General features: G+C 30.5%; 1 protein-coding gene across 1 annotated transcript; it reads left to right on the top strand.

Annotated features, from left to right (window-relative positions):
* The first annotated feature begins 3,688 nt into the window (after nt 1–3,688).
* LOC105771757 (LOB domain-containing protein 29) lies at nt 3,689–4,725 on the top strand. The gene is made up of 2 exons (XM_012593161.2): nt 3,689–3,967; nt 4,048–4,725. Exons 1-2 carry the CDS (start codon nt 3,689–3,691, stop codon nt 4,447–4,449), a joined length of 681 nt encoding a protein of 226 aa, XP_012448615.2. The 3' UTR covers nt 4,450–4,725.
* The last annotated feature ends 13,196 nt before the right edge of the window (nt 4,726–17,921 follow it).

A 17,921-nucleotide genomic window follows, 5' to 3' on the forward strand; every position in this document is an offset into this window, starting at 1 on the left:
TTCATATTGGATTAATATGATTATTTGTGTATGTAATATATCAACATAAAATGGTGTTAATTCGATAATATTATCAATGATTTGTGAAAATAAAATAAAATAAAATAAAATATTTATATATAAAATTACACAAAATCAAAGTTGATGCATATCCTAAAATAATTAATGCACCATTGCTAAGATGATGCTATCAACCTTATTTGTAGACCCCTTCAATAATTATATTCAACAAATTCGATTTGAATATTGAAAATAAATATTTTGAATATGAGGTATTATTTTTTTATACAATATTAAAAATAGAGATAAAATAATATGATTTAAATTTATACTAAACGGGTGTCTAATAAAAACTTTAACTATTACTTCGTAATCAAAAAGTTTATATTAAATGAAGTATATATTATACTACACTTCTGGTTTTTTTTTTTTTTTGCATGATCACTTGATATAAAATATGATTTGTTTCTGGAAAAAAAAAAGATTTGTGTGTAACTTTATTATAATATAATTTATATACCTCTGAGTGCCATACTCTGCCTTGTACTTTAAGCTGACACAGGCATGGAGTTTAAAGAGATTCCGTTGCTCTCAATATTTGTTAGCAACTAGCAAATAACTGGATGGAGCAATTATGCAGGGCGGGTGTTTATGGGTCGAGTTGGCTTAGATTTAGATTATGTTTAAACATGATATTAATATATTTTATATTTGTTCAAACTCGGTTTAACGTGAAATATGAATTAAAAATTTTATCTAAATTCGTTCATATTTGTAAAAGATTAACCTAAACCCATTTAGGTCCGCCCATATTATTTTTAAATTAAAAAAAGTATTTATATTTTATTATTTTAATATTTAATAATTTTATACATTATTTTAATATTTACATCAGAATAATATTATATATTTAGTATAAGTTTATTTTTTTTAATGTGTTCTAAATTACATAATATATAAAAATAACATAATATAAAGTATTATAAACTTAAAAACGAGCTTGAGTCTTGAATGTTTAAGTTTGAGCCCGGCCCATATTTTAAACGGGCCTAATTTTTTTGCTTGAATCCATTTTTTAAGTCTAATATTTTTACCGAAACCCTCCCAAATTTTGAATGGACCTAGACAAATAGCCCGACCCATTAACATGCCTAATGCAAAGGATGTTGTCAATATAAACATACATAAATACATACATACATATATATATATATATAACTATGTATCAAATAATTATCCTCATAACTGATGATATAAGAGTTTATGTTATTTTATTATCATAAATATTGGCACTTTATTAATAAATTTACTCAATTTGAGATTATTTAAGACTAAATTTGTTGAAAGGTCTATTCTTTTAAATCTAAAACCGTGTTCAAAATTTGGGAGGGCTTGACCAAAAATATTAAGTTTGAAAATTAAATTTGGACAAAAAAAGGTCCACTTAGAATATAATTGAGCTTAGACTCCAACCTTCAACGTCAAAGTCTAATTTGACCCGATTCATTTTCTAATATATATAATATAAATATGATGTAATTTACATCACTTAAATCTAAATATGTAATAATATATAATACTATAATGTAAACATAAAAATATGTTGTCTAGATTTAAAATTTTAGTAAAAATGTCGATTGAGTTTTAACTTGATTAGAATGAGAATTGTTGTTAATGCAGGAAAACGTAAGTTCAAGTGTGCTGAAACACATTATACTTCTAGATTGGGATGAACTATAAATAGTTATAGAATAAACTTAAACAAAAGTACTATATATAAACTTAACCCAAACATGATGGAGTTCCACGCATACCCCTTCTAATTCAACCCTTCCTACGTTATTCTTTAAGGTGATTAATATTTTAATAATGGATTAGTCTTTCATGCACATGCCTCCTTGTCCCAAAGATTAGTCTTTCGTTTCTAATGGATTAAGTGGGCAACAAGTACAAATGACCTAAAAGTTTATATATATTTATATATATTGTCGAATGGAAGATCGGATAATGGCTTAGCCCTGTCATTAGCCCATGCTATTGCTTTAAGAGAAGGGTTTAGCCAATAATAGCTCATCGAAATATGTCAAGCTGGGGAAGGTCAGCCATTATTATTAGGGGTTAGGGTTGTGGGGCCAAAAGGGGCAACCTCTCATGTGGGTGCCTAACAAGCTTTGCTACTTAATTATAAAGATAAGTTGATGATGATGATGATGATGATGATGATAAGTAGTGTATAAATTGGTCAAGTGTGGGAAGCACTAATAAAATTTACCAACACACTGCTATTGGGGGTTCTTTCACCTGAGTATAAACCCATAATGTTGTATTAATTGCAGTGTCACTATCTTTTGTTTCATTCATTTTTGGAATATATGCTCTCTTTCTTTTTTATCTGCCACCCTTTTTGCACTCTCATTATCTGTACTCGAACAGCGATGATGGAGTATTCCACCATTCCATGTCTAATATTTACAATATATATTTTTCCTTAATGATTGACCACAACAGATACCTGATTTATTAGTACTTATTTTCCTTGTTATTTCTTGGCAAAACATCCCCATATACCATTTTAGTTTTGTGCCACTACAAATCCACATGAGTAATCAGCTTTTAGTGTGGCTGCTAATGCATTTGAAAAATTTGCAGCAACATGGGTTTTTTTAAACCTCGGATATCTTTTAGTCATAAAAATAAAAATGGGAAAAGACAACTTTATCAGGTGGAGTATAGCAAGCAAAGGACGAGGGACCACTGTTTCAACCCTAGAGATTGTAATCGTATCTGTAGTAGCAATAGGGTAGCGACTAGGGACCCTCTTGTATATACAAACCTTTTTTAAGTCACCAACATCACGCTATTCCATTCTAAGAATTTTCATTTCTTTTATAAGGATTAGATTAGTTTTAATCCAAGATTGAAACACAAATCTTTTGAAATTAAGTGAACTTCTTTTTTGGTTCTGGTTTAGATGACATTATTTAATCTCCACTTAGTCAGGCAGTTTGTTATATTATACTTATATAAATATATAAATCATCAATGTAAACTGAAGCTTGCTCTGATTGGTATATATATTTGATTTAACTAATAATGAGCCACACATGCTGCAAACTGCAGAGCTGAAACAATGAAAATGATCATCTAATTAAAGTGAGGTTCACATGTTAGAAGGGTTCATGATCAGTTAATTATTAAAGTTCCAAAACTGATTGGTTCTTTTTTGTCTTATTTCCCAGCATGACAATGCTTTAGATTAAAACTCTGCAATCTTTGAATATATCCCAAGAAAGTTTAGATAGATTAGAGCACATCGAGACTTATATATCTGTAATAGTAGTGTTTGTTATAGGAATATATGAGTATATTTTATGTTGTAGACTGATGGATGGAATGTCTATATTAGGTTCTAATAATGATTTAGATGGTAACACTTGAATTTAGATTCTACTAGTGACAGTATAGATTATACATGGAAGGGTAGGATAGGGGTTTTAAAACGAAAATGTAAATAAAAAAATAAAAAAAAATGAAATGTGTAGCCCATTAAGGGGACCAAATGTAATAAAGAAATGATTATTAAATGATCCACCTTATACTTCCACTGGTGTTTTATAAGGTCCTCGTTCAAACCTCTCCTGTCTGTAAGAACAAAAAGAAAATTAACCAAGAAAATAAAGAGTTCAAAATGACAGGTTCTGGTTCCCCTTGTGGTGCCTGCAAGTTTTTGAGAAGAAAATGTGTTAGAGGGTGTGTTTTTGCACCTTATTTCTCACATGAACAAGGTGCAACCCATTTTGCAGCCATCCACAAGGTTTTTGGTGCAAGCAATGTGTCAAAGCTGCTTGCTCACCTCCCTGTTACTGACCGCTGTGAAGCTGCTGTCACAATCTCATACGAAGCTCAAGCTAGGCTTCAGGACCCCGTTTATGGCTGTGTTTCTCATATCTTTGCTCTCCAGCAGCAGGTTTTCTTCTTCTTCTTTTTTAAACCACCCTTTGACCTTGTTTGATGCAATAAACTGATCATGTTGCCAAATTCATACAGGTTGCTAAACTAGAAGCACAACTTGCTTCTCTTACGGAGCAAGCATCTCAAAGCATTGCAAATGGCTCGGTTACATCAAACCCTAATGATGGAAAGCTTCCTTGTTCTCAGCTCCAAGATGTTCAAAGTTGGTTTCACCCTGATAATTCAAGCATGGCACCAAATTTTAACCCGAGTTCATACGGTGAACATGGGTTCTCGAATCCCAACTCTTCAGGGATCTATTATGAGAATTCAATCGTCTCATCAGGAGAAGATCATATCTCGTTTACTACTTTTGTAGAGGCTCCTCATTCAATGTCTTCGTCCCTTGACATGCAAACAAATAACAGACAATGGAGTTTCCAGGATGTTGATGACCTTCAATCGATGGCCTTCAGGTATGCTCAAAATTCCAGATGAAGGGGGCTCAATGGAGAGGAAACAGTTCATGAAGACACCATGGACCTTCCAGTTTTGAATTGAATGCTGCTATGCTCCTGCATATTTTGAAGCATGTGCACTTTTAGGAACCATAATAAATTAATGTTCATACAATATCTCAAACCCTATATCATCTACCCTACCATTATTTTCTATAATCTAGAAAGAAAACTGTCTATGGCCTTATTGAGGACATCAATTTTTTTTTTGACATGATAAATTTACCGTCGTGAAAATGACCGATCAGGTTAATTATTTACTATTTGCAAGAAAATTATACTGATTAGGTAGCTACTAATGGCTTGCTTATAGATCACATATATATACTGTCATGAAACATTGAACTGGCTGTCTAGTAATGGCTTGAATGTAGTTTACTCATGACTGAAGTGAACAATAATATTTAGCTTTGGTTATAGGTGATAGTTGTTTATTAATGGGTAAACTATCAAAATAGTCACTTTTGTTTCCCTTAGGTTACATTTTAGTCACTTATATTATTGTGTTATAACATTTTAGTCACTGAACCGTTAATTGCCGTTCAAGTTGACGTAACATATTAAATCATCATTTCAAACAAAAATTTTAGGTTAAATTATACAATTGGTCCCCATATTTTTTTGTTTTGAGCAATTTAATTTTTTCTTTTAACTTTTCCTTTTTCTTTCTTTCTTTTTCATTCTCTTCTGCTTTCCCCTCTATTTTCCTCCATTCTCCATCTTTTTTAATCTAAAATTTTCGTTTAAATTATGATTTAACATGTTACGTACCGTTACACCGTTAATGACAATTAATGCTCAAGAACTAAAATGTTATAACACGATAATATAAGTGACTAAAATGTAACCTAAGTAAAATAAAAGTGACAATTTTGATGGTCTACCCATTATTAATTATTATATCCTATACGGTTTCTTTTAAAGAATTTTTAATATTAATATTAATGTTGTTATTCATTTTCAATGCAAAGCAGATTTTTTGACTTGTTGTTGAAATAAATTAATGATCCGCCCAATTTATTTATTTTTCTTACTTTATATATAAAATAATTTGAAATAATAAAAATAAATTTTGCGTATTTTGAGATTTTAAGTTTGAATTATGCATCATAATTATTTTAAATTAATTATATAATTTAGAATTTATTTTCAACTTAAACCGTACATAGAACACTCATATACAAATTTCACGAAGTTCCAATCAAATGCAACAATTAAAATAATAAAAGAAAATTTTGTTCCTATACACGTAGGGTTGGGTACCCATGATCAGCTTAGAAAGGATCAAAAATTTATCCCAAGTGACTAAAGTCCCTTACCCCTCTCAAAGGTTCGCACCCCAACTAGATACTTGGATCCAAAACCCCAAGTTATAAGAATTTTCAATTTCTCTTATGGTCCTCCTAAAAATTGAAGTAGGCTTTCTTGAAAAAGGTAAAGGAAAAATCTTCTTAAATTTGGGAGTAAAAATTGAAACTTCCACTGTTTCTTTCAAATTCTTTCATCCTTTCTTTGTTTTGCTTTCTTAACTACTGCAGAATTAATATAAGTTTTGAGCTTTATAGAGTCTTGATATTGGTATTTTCATCAGTCAAGGTATATATCCTCAACCTATCAGTGTGCTATTTTTTAATGGAAAAGAGGTATTTAGATGTCTCGATAGTTTATTAGAAGAATTTGGGAAATCAATTTGCACGTAAAAGTTCAATATTTTTGAGATGCTAGTTAGTTATATGTTGTTGTCATGCTTCAAAATTAGTGAAATAGCTCATTTGCATTAGAAAGTTATTTATAATGAGATCCATTACTGAAACTACTATTTGTCATGGTTGGTTGCTTTTAGTAATAATTTGCGAAATGTGATAGTTTTTTTTTTTAATGTTTTTCTCATGGTTGAATCGGGTCCACTACTGAAACTACTATTTTTTTTATGTTTTGGTATTTTTTTTTTCTTCTTTTAGTGTTAATTCTTTATTTACAATTTTTTTTGTCCATATGTGTGACTTGTTATGCCTTGTTTCACTTGTTTTCGGTGAAGTCTTCTCATTTTTTGGAATTCTCATTGTTGGAGGATGTTATAGCCATTTTAAAATTTTTTTTATAATTTTATAAAATTAAAATTTAGGTCGATTGCAAAAAAATGAAGAAAGTAAAGATAATTGATACTTTTTTTAAGAGGAAAAGTAGTGATACTTGTGATGCTAGTCGACTAGTGATCAATGTTCTCCAACTATCGAATTTTAGCTTAACCCCAGATTAACATGGCTCCGCCATTGCCTAAAGCCTCCTTAGGTATCGGTACATAGACCCTTGACAATGCCACGACACTGTTTTGTTGAAATTGAGACCTTCAAGGCTCATATTTAGTCCCAAATGCTTTCAAACACCTATAATTCATTTCTAAATCGTTTAAACATGATTTTAAAAATTCAAAAATTGATTTTATCTATTTTATATGATTTTATATAATTGTTTTAATATTTAATTTCTTAAATAAATCTAAGATTACTGTCACGAAAGTGCTCTAATGACACATCTCATTTATATTGTATGTCGGGACGAGTGAGAAGTATTACACTTAATAATGTTAAAATCCCCATTAATAACCTAAAGAATATTAGATTGAATCACAGAACCAAATTTAGCAAAAAATCTTGCCTTTCAGTTTACTTTTTAGGAGCATACACATTCATAAACTCGCATTTATGATTCGAATGCTTTAACAACCTATAGGAGAGAGCAAGCTTTCTTATAAGCAAGTTCTACTAAATTCAAATGAACAAGGAGAAAAAAGATTTGAGGAGAAGTCAATTGATATATATGGGAATTGGTCTAGATGGTGACATGACAAAGGATGAAATGGTATATGACATGAAAAAGATGTATGGTTTTGTTGAAGAGGAGTTCTTGCATCTACTTGAAGGGTGTTTGTAGGTATGGCAAGGGATGTACCACCCCTTACCGGTCAGGTTGTCGGACCCGAGCTACGAAGTGCTACAATTAAAGCTGGAACATAACACATTCAATTCACATAGATTATTTCAAACAAACATGGAATTTCTTCATAATTACATAATTAACATTCAATTTAAACATGAATCATACAATCGTAATCAATTCAATGCATAATCACCAAATATAATTTTGGTCGGGCCTTATACTATATTATGTATGCTCTAATATCAACCTAGAATTTAATTAAGACTAATTTGCAACATTTCCAAAATTACAGATAAATTTTATCATAAATAAGTCCTTCAAATAATCAATCATGTCATAAACATTCAAATATTAACAATTAAATTCAATTCTTAACCGAGCTTACGAAAACTCTTAAGTTGACCTGAGAATTATAAGGATCAAATTGAAACATTTTCAAATGATAAGGGCACTTATGCAAAACAGGGCGCACACGACCATGTATCTCATTGAGGCCGTGTGGATCAAATTGTAAAATTTCATCAAAAGTCACACGGTCGTGTAACAAGCTGAAGCTGTGTGTATAAAAAAATTACTAGATCTATAGTATCATGGGCGTGTGGCCAGCCCGTATGGGTCACATGATCATGTGCCAACCTGTGTGGCACAAAAATATGCCATTTAGTACTTGATACAAATTCAACTCTTAAAGGTGACCTAATAATGCATTTTCAACCATTATAAACCTGCTCAAACCATATTAATGCGATGCCAAAACTTAACATATAATCACCTAATCAAATCATAAACCAATATGCCACATTTGGCACCTCAAACATAAAGGTTCACATGAAACTATACAAGTCTTCCAAGCATTTCATATTCATTCATACCACTCTTAGAAATCTATTAAACCATGATATACCCAAGCTTATACAAATCATGTAACACCCCTTACCCATATCCAACACCGGAATAGGGTACGAGGCATTACCAGAACACATACACTTGTAAATGTATTTAACCGAGTTATAAATTTTCATCTAAATTAAAAACTTCAAAATTATTAACATGCTTTTATAACTTTTCACAATATATCCTCAAAATATTATAATCTTAATAAATATGGCCTATGAGACCCGATACATACTCATGCAAGTCAATGTTTCATTTCCATTTCATTCAATTTGCAATTTCTCATGCTTACAATTTGAATCATATCACTAGCAATTTTCCAATTTAATTCACGTACAATTCAATGCCACTAAGTTTAACACTAATACGTAATTACCATTTAATTCAATGTTTTTGACTATACCATTCATTTCAATTTCCCATTCCATTTTAATAATTTATCCATCATCAATTTCCATTGTCAATTCGTTTTTTTATAATCAATTTACAGTTAGAGTCTTTAAATACTCACTTCATACATTAAATCCATAAATATATTTTTCGATACCTTGTATTCAATTAAATTCAAGTATTATTTCACTATTTCAAATTATTTCATTTTCACTTCTCATTTTACATCATTTTATATTATCAAAATCTATTTCATAAAATTTATCATTATCGACATTAAATCACACACATACTTTTCTTTACAATTATCACTACTAATAAACAATTCAATCTTTTAATATTATCAACTAATTATATATAACAATCATTCTTATTTCTTTATTTCAAATTTCACTTTTCACATATGTCTTATCATTCGATTTAGTTTTATCAAGAACTTTATTTCATTTGCCCTATTAACTTGACTCGGACTTGGCGGATACAGTTCCAACCAAACACACCAAGATATCGATGTCGATAGCATAGCGATAATGATATTCAACACACAAAGTGCTGAATCAGAATGATATGATAACGATATTCGACACACAAAGTGCCGAATCGATAACAAGATAAGATAACGATTCGACACACAAAGTGCCGAAGTCGATAAATAAATAATAATGATTCGACACACAAAGTGCGAATCGATGTGATAGTCGGCACATAAGTGCCTAATCGATGGCCGCAAATACCCGTACTCTTCCATATCCTATGGCATGCCAACTATATCCGACTAGCCCGACTAGTTAATAGGGTATTTAATTCACTTTCGAAGATAAATTTCCATCTTAGTTCAAGATCAATTATAATTTCTTATTTCAATCGGTTTCACAATATTGCGAGAATTCATTATTTCAGCATTTTCACAGTTCAATGCGTATACATAACAATATTCAAGTATTCGTAATTGATTCGATGTCGGTCTCACATATCAATTTCCACTTTCTCGTTTCAATTCCAATAAAATCCATATCAATCACCAATTTCAATACTCCAATTTAATTCAATAATTCAATTCAAACCATTTCAATTTCTATTCAATAATCACATTTCAATGCATAACTTATAAATTTAACGTGACAAAATCCAGCCACTACTTGGCCAAAGCCTAAGCATGTATACCAAATATGTTAGCCAAATACACATATAACATAAGCATTATAAGCATGGATGAGCACAACATTTATTAATGTGCCACATTTACCAACAGATGTTAATTCATAAACCATTCATGACATTACTTCATGCCCAATCATATACCAATTATATTATTCACACATACTATGAAACTTTATTTTCACACATGAGCTTAAACCATGTCTAATAATGCACAAATATAAGCATCATTTCTATTTTATCGTTTATCAATTATAATCAAGCATATGACCAATTATACACAAATCATTCATACATTTCCCAATTTTCCTCCTCCTCCTCTCCATTCCACATCCTTAATGTGTATAATACACTTAAACAACATTAACTATAATTTCACTATTCACTCACATGTATATTCAAAACTGTTTATCCGAGTTAGAGTCACTAAATTATTTTTATCCAGAGCTACAGAGCTCCAAATTAAGATCCGTAAATTTTCCCCAGAACTAGATTCACATATATTCTTACCATAAAATTTTCAGAATTTTGGTTTAGCAAAATAGTACAGTTTATTCTTTAAAGTTCCCTGTTTACTTGTCGACAGTTCCGACCACTCTTCACTAAAATTAATTATCTCACTTTATGAATTGGATGATGTTTCTTTATTTCTTCTGAAAATAGACTCATTAAAGATTCTAACCATATAAATTATAATAGTTTTTGTACAATTTTAATGATTTTCCAAAGTCGAACAGGGAACCCGAATTCATTCTGACCTTGTCTCACAAAATCCATTATATCTCATGATTTACAATTTCATTGCTTACACCGTTTCTTTTATAAGAAACTAGACTCAATAAGATTTAATTTCATATTTTATTCATTCTCTAATTCAATCTCTACAATTTTGGTGATTTTTCAAAGTTAGACTACTGCTGCTGTCCAAAACTGTTTTAGTGCAAAATGTTGATTTCCATTTTGCCCCAAATTTCACATTTATACAATTCAGTCCTTTCTCAATTAACCCTCAATTGATCTAATTCTCTCAATTAATACTTTACCTAGACATTATAAGTTATTTCACAACTATTGAAATTCAGAATTTCCACATATAGCTCTAACTTCAAACTCTTTTACTATTAGGTCCCAAACATTCACTTTCTATTCAATTCTTTCAATAAAATCAGCATATGAACAATTTAAAGCTCTAATTTCATGCTAAATCATCATATACTTCCAGCACATATTCATATCAACTTTCAACTTCTTTCATAAAATCAAAAACTAATGAATTCAACAAGTAGGCCTAGTTGTAAAAGTCATAAAAATACAAAAATTTCAAGAAATGATCAAGAATTGAACTTACTTGCAGTAAAAATATGAAGAACCAGCTTGAAGAAACCCTTCCATGGTGTTTTAGCTGATGAGAATGCAGAAAAAATGAAGAGAAATCTAGATAATTCCACTTTGGTCCTAACTTTATTAAGTAAATTTTGCAATATTCCAATTTTGCCCTCAATTCTCCTGATTTTCTGCCTTTGCCGTCCAGCCCAAATAGACCTTGGGTCTATTTTCCTTTTAAGCCCTCTTCCTCTTATCATTTAAGCTATTTAATCATTTCCTATAATTTTGCATTTGTTACAATTTAGTCCTTTTTGTTCAATTAATTATCGGAACTTTAAAATTTCTTGACGAAACTTTAATACTAAATTTTTAACACTCCATAAATATTTTTATAAATATTTATGGCTCGGTTTAAAATCTCTGAGGTCTCAATACCTTATTTTCGATTCTAATTATTTTAATATTTATTTCTAGTGCACTATTCACTATTTCAAAATTTTTCCTAACTTCACATTTAACTTATACTCACTAAATTAATAATATTTTCTACTCATTTGTCGAATTTAGTGATCTCGAATCACCATTCCGACACCTTTGAAAATTCAGGCTATTACATTTTTTTTCCTTGTCGGATTTGTGGTCCCGAAACCACTATTCCGACTAGACCCAAAATCAGGCTGTTACAAATCAAGCCAATCATATCAAATTACCAACATGGGCCATTCATTTTCCACAAACACATTCACCGTGTTACTAATTTGCACATTTATATACATCTTGCCATAACATCAAAATTCATCATCATCAATATACCAAACTTATAAACATTCAAGACAACATAAGTACAAATGTGACAGCCCGCTTTTAGTGGTGTCAGAAACAATAGTTTTAGGACCACGATTCTGACAAGCAAGTTAATATTTTATTATTTATTTAATGTTTATAAGTATCTATTAGAGTCATATTAAAATTTTGTTAAGAAATTTTACCGTTTAAATAGTTAATTACTTGAAAAGCACTATATTGTAAAAGTTGCAAAAGTGAGTTTCTATTAGTTAAAGGTGACAATTGGTCAGGGAGAGATAAATAAGTGGACTTCAATGGTAAATATACCATTTAATATTGTAATGGATGATTTAGGTGACTAATTGCTTGAAATTTAATTAGTTTTTAAAGGGAAAAATGGTAAATGAGTAAAAATAATAACATAAACAAAACAAATCAAATGAGTAGTCATCTTCCTCCTTCGTCCATTTTCAACCGAAAAACACCATAGAAATAGCTTGGGAGAATTTAGTTCGCAACCTTGTTTGTATGGTAAGTGATTTTGATCTCGTTTTTAATGAATTTTATGTTTTTGAAGTCGTTTTAGCTTAATTTAGTTAACTCAAGGGTTAATTTGTGAAACTATTAAAAGTTTAGGGACTTACCATTAATGAATTAGGTGTGTTTGTGATTTAATTGATAGATTCTTGAGTTTAATAGCTAAATAAAAGTATTTTGTTAAGTGATTTTTAGTAATTTTAATGTGTAAGGAGTAAATTGTTTAAATAGTAAGTTAATATTGTGAAATGATGATAAAAATGAGCTGATTATGAATCCTATGGAATTCGGCTAGCTGGTATTTTGATTAAATTTGGATAATTCATAAATTTTGGGGTTAAAGATTAAAGTGCATAAATGTTAAAATGTCAAGGGTAATTTTGTAAATTCACATTGATAAGGGCTATAGGCTTGAATTAATTATGTAATCTATTTGAATTATTTAATTGAATGAAAATTATTGTTTAGATAAATAAACGGACCAATTGGATTTAAATCGTGGAAAAGCTAACGTATCGAACTAGCCATCGACTTCGTTTTTACAACTGTTTTCGTCGAGGTAAGTTTGTATAATAGTTAATTCATTTCTTGCGGAATTGTTAAATTTTAATGAATAACTAATTAGGTAACTTAAATGTTTAATGTATACTATATGCTAAATTATATTACATTGCCATAATAATCAATTGTTGATAATGTGGATTACATGTATGTGAGAGTGAAATGTTATAATGGAAATGAAGTTTAAGGATAAGGGTATGAAAGGTGTCCCATTTGAACCTTGTGAATACATAGGATACAAATGACATGTCATTAGAGGTTATACGATTTAAGGTACTGGTCTTGGATGTCCTACCGATGACTGAGGTCCTGCATTTGTTATGAATTCTCCACAGCTCGTGTGAGCAGCATTATGCAGCTTAACATTCCGACCTACAGCTCGTGTGAGCATTACAGATACAGACACACTTTATGTGAGCATGATTCTCGTGTATCCGATATTGTTTCATTTGGTTCAACGGGTAATAAAGACTTAATCAAGTGAGCTTAATTATATGAAATGTTTTAGTTTGGATGAGTAATGTAAATTGGTAATGTTTTGGGAAAAAAGCTATATTTGATATGTTACTATTATGTGCTTTATGACATGATAAGATTATGTATTTTCCTTTTGAGCTCACTAACTTATGAGACTTGTGATGTATATAGGATTTAATAAATCATGAGTATGATAATGAAATTATGCATCAATTATATTTAAATTGAGCCTAATAGGTAAGTTTACGCTTTTGGTTATACGAGCTTACTAAGCATTATTTACTTATGAGTTGTTTTTCCTTTCTTATAGATCATTGGAAGGCTCGACCGATTGGAATCTAGTCACAGAAAATTCACACTATCCGTTCATCACTTTGGTAGATGTTTTGTTATCTTGTTCATGGTTATAAATGGATGTAATAGGAGCTTTATGCTATTTTGTCAATATGGTATGGTTTGAGTTTATGCTTAGGTTTCTTGTAAATATATATGACCTTGTTTTGGGTTTGTAAATGTTTGTGTATATATATGACTTGGTTGCTTATTTATGCCTTATGAAAGTAGATAGTTGATGGTAAAATGGACTGTAGATGAATTGGTTAGTTGGTAAAGTTTTATACATGATTATGATATTGACTTGTGGCTTTGAGTTTGGATTGATTTGGTGTATGAATTGTGTATGAATTTTGGTGCCAAGTGATGGCATATTGGTTAAACACCTAGATTGATTGATTTTGGCATGTTTTAGGTGTGTTTGATTATGTTTTAATATGTGGAAGTGTTTGGAAATGGTTTGTCTTGGTGTGTAAGTAAGGGTTATTAAATTGGCTTACATTGGGGGTTTTTTGGTGGTACACGGCCTGGGACACAGACTGTCACACAGTCGTGTGCCACACACGACCACACCACACAACTGTCTGTCATTTTAAATTTTAAGTGCAAGTTGGTCCTCACGGTCATAGAGAGTTACACGGCCCACACTTTATGAATTTATTCACTTGTGATGTTCATAGTGCAGTATACCTAAATCTTAAGTGGATGGCAGACTATATATGTGTGACTCGTACACTTTGATGTAAGTAAAAGACCGAGTTCAAATAGATAAGGAACTAAAAGCTGGTGCGTTGGGTGTATGACTTCTGTAGTATGCAGTGTCATTCACAATAGTGGAATTTATAGCCCAAAACATGGGTAAATGATATCCTCTCAGTGGCATTACATGGTTGATGAAAAGTAAACGTGGCCACGAGTTGTCCATCTTTATGATGGATCACTTGTTCACCATTTGATAGTGATTGACTTTTCATTAAGGAAGGTGTAATGGTTACCATGAGATAAAATATGATCATATTGGGAGAACGGATATTATCCCAAAGAGATCAAGGACACCCTATGAGGGTAACACACTTATGACAAGGTCATTGACGAGCATTGAGTAGTTGCTTTCGTAATGGTATGTCGTTGGGGAGAGCTCAGTCACGATACTATAGTGGAATGACCTCGTGACTAAATGAGTTTATAATTAATAGGCGACAAGCCAGAACATAATTATAAATCATTTGAGCCTCAACTACATATGTCCAATCGGTCCCTCCACTAGCTCGTTGAAAGCAAAAATGAATTATGTGTTTGAATAGAAATGAACAAAATGAATAGAAAAAGAGAAATGGAAAATATTTAAGAATGATTATCGTTTTCTTCGAAAATGGAGAAATGGACTCATTTGGAAATGAATGTAGGTTTTCAAAAATGGAAATGAAAATGGAAATGATCCGTTTGCAATCCTATATGGATTACTTAAAAAATGATTAGAAGAACGAGTTTATGTTTTTGGACTATTTTGAATCCCAAAAATGAAATAAATCATTTGGTCATAGTAAACATGTTGAGTTGTGAAATATTGAACATATTTTCTCGAAATTTTACTAAGGGCAAAATCATCAAAAAATTATCAAGGGTAAAATCGTCAAAATTTTCCTAGGGTTAAAATAAAGATGAGAAAATTATTTTATATATAAATATTAAATTTTATTTTGGGAAATAGAAAAATTGAATTGGGTTGAATCACATTATAGAGTACTGGGCCAAAAAGGCCAAAGAAGTACTCATACTTGGACCCGATGTGAGAGAGGCCAAAAAACCCCCTATGGACATGAAGGGGGTAACAACCCTAGTAGGAATACTAGGGTGTGCCATCCACTCTAGTCCTATTCTAATTAGGATGTTGTTTTTCTATTTGAAATAAATCACTACAACTCAACAAGGGTTCTACCTTCTCTTCTTATAAATAATGGTATTGGTAAAGCTATTAACAACAATTTTGAAAGATTGTTATTCTGCTAAAAAGTAGAGAGAACTTATTCTCAACTATTAAATATATTTTTGTAGAATAACAATTCTACCGGTTTCTATTAAGAAGAGAGAATTTTCATTTCCACCCCAATAGGAGAGAAAACTTTTTCTAGTTCTGTGTTTTGATTCAATTGGTTAAGTCCACACTTGAAGCAATTTTTTCTAGTTCTGTATTTTGATTCAATTGGTTAAGTCCACACTCAAAGCAATTCATGGTACAAAAATAGCGGATAAGATCATTTGGTTGAAAGTTGGGAACAATGAACGTCCGCTAAGTCGAAAACACATGTACGGATTCAGTTAAAGTTTATTGCTATAAATATCACAAACCAGGCCAGTTTTCAAATCTTAAATTTTCCGTTGTACAAGAAAATCATTTTCAGACCGATATTTTTCCAACACTTACCTCAATTTACAATTTAACATATCAAACTAATTAATTCGGCAAAGTTTGCCTAACATAGCAATCACAACAACAAGGTGAGCTTTAGTACATAATCAATCATGTAATATGTCAAGTATGTAACATACCAATTCATATCTCTTAAATCACGAATTCAATCTTATTTCAATCATGAATAGCGTATTCATATATGTATACCAAAACTTTATATTCAAATCATTCATCAATACTTCATTTGAGTATTAAACACATTACATGTCATCTCGATTCCTCATTTCATTTCATTTTTATCGCCTGATGAAACTTAGTAAAAAAAACTCAAATACACTAGTACTCATCACATCTGTTGCTCGTCTGAGCTTAATATATACTTGTGTTAGGTTAACCTTCCGGGCTAAACCTTTAAAACGACATCAAGTTACTCGTTCAAGCTAAACCTATGTCAGATTTATCTTCGTGTCCTCAAAAAAATTTGGATCTCGATAATCATTGATAATCAATCCGTACCAATGTGTACAAGATCTTTACTAAGTTCATCAAGGCAATTTTAACATATAAGCTCATATATATTTCTTTACAATTTAATCCAAATCTCACCTTTTGTACCAAATCGTAAACAGTCCAAATTTTAATTAAACATACATACATTCATAATTTTTAAATACATAAAAATTTAAATACAACCACACCATATGAACTTACCTGATTAAATCAGCAAACGAGTTGACTTGAAAGGACTAATCGATATTTTTTTCTTTCCCTCGGTTATTCTCGGTTTAGTTCAAATCCTGATATAAATAACAATTCAATCAATTTATCTATTCCACACCTCTTATATCATCCTATTATAAGCATATATATCAATTCAGTTTTATTATTTGAATTCCCCTAAAGTTTTGATTTTTATTCAATTTAGTCTTTAAAATCGAAATTGTCATAACTTTCAAATTTGAGCTTCAATTTTGAAACGGATCGCAATAACATCCTTCTAACGCCCTCTACTATTTATAAATACAAAAATTTTACACCAATTTTGAAATTTATACACTTTAGTCCTTAGATTCAAAACTAACAATTTTCACTTTACAGACTAGTCTTTTTTCATATCTAAGCTTAAAATATAACCATTCAACACCAATTTCATCAAGAAAACATCAATGGAATGTAACACCCCTTACTTGACCCGGTCGCCGGACTCGAGTAATAAGATGTTACAACATAATTTAACAATCAACCAAAACTTAACTTATTAAAAGAAAATCCAATTAATTATCATTAATTTATATATATTCAAACACATTATAATCTAGAATTCTACATGGACCTAATTACACAATACAATCATATAAAAAGTTAGAATTGAAAAATTATGAAAGTTAAAGGTCAATATTGAAAATTCATAGGTGGTATTGATACAAAACCGATACCTCACTAAAAATCGATACCAAAATTTGATTCTGTTTTCTTTGTAAAGCAATGGTATCGATAATTATTTTACGGTATCGATATTTTATGAAAAAGTATCGATACTTAAATAAAAATTGCTACTATTTTGGCATTCTGTTTGTTTTAAAACTGTTCATATGTTCAAGTATCGATACCAGATGCCAAAATATTGATACCTAATA

Source organism: Gossypium raimondii, chromosome 7, assembly GCF_025698545.1.
Source record: "Gossypium raimondii isolate GPD5lz chromosome 7, ASM2569854v1, whole genome shotgun sequence".
NCBI classification, from domain to species: Eukaryota; Viridiplantae; Streptophyta; class Magnoliopsida; order Malvales; family Malvaceae; genus Gossypium; species Gossypium raimondii.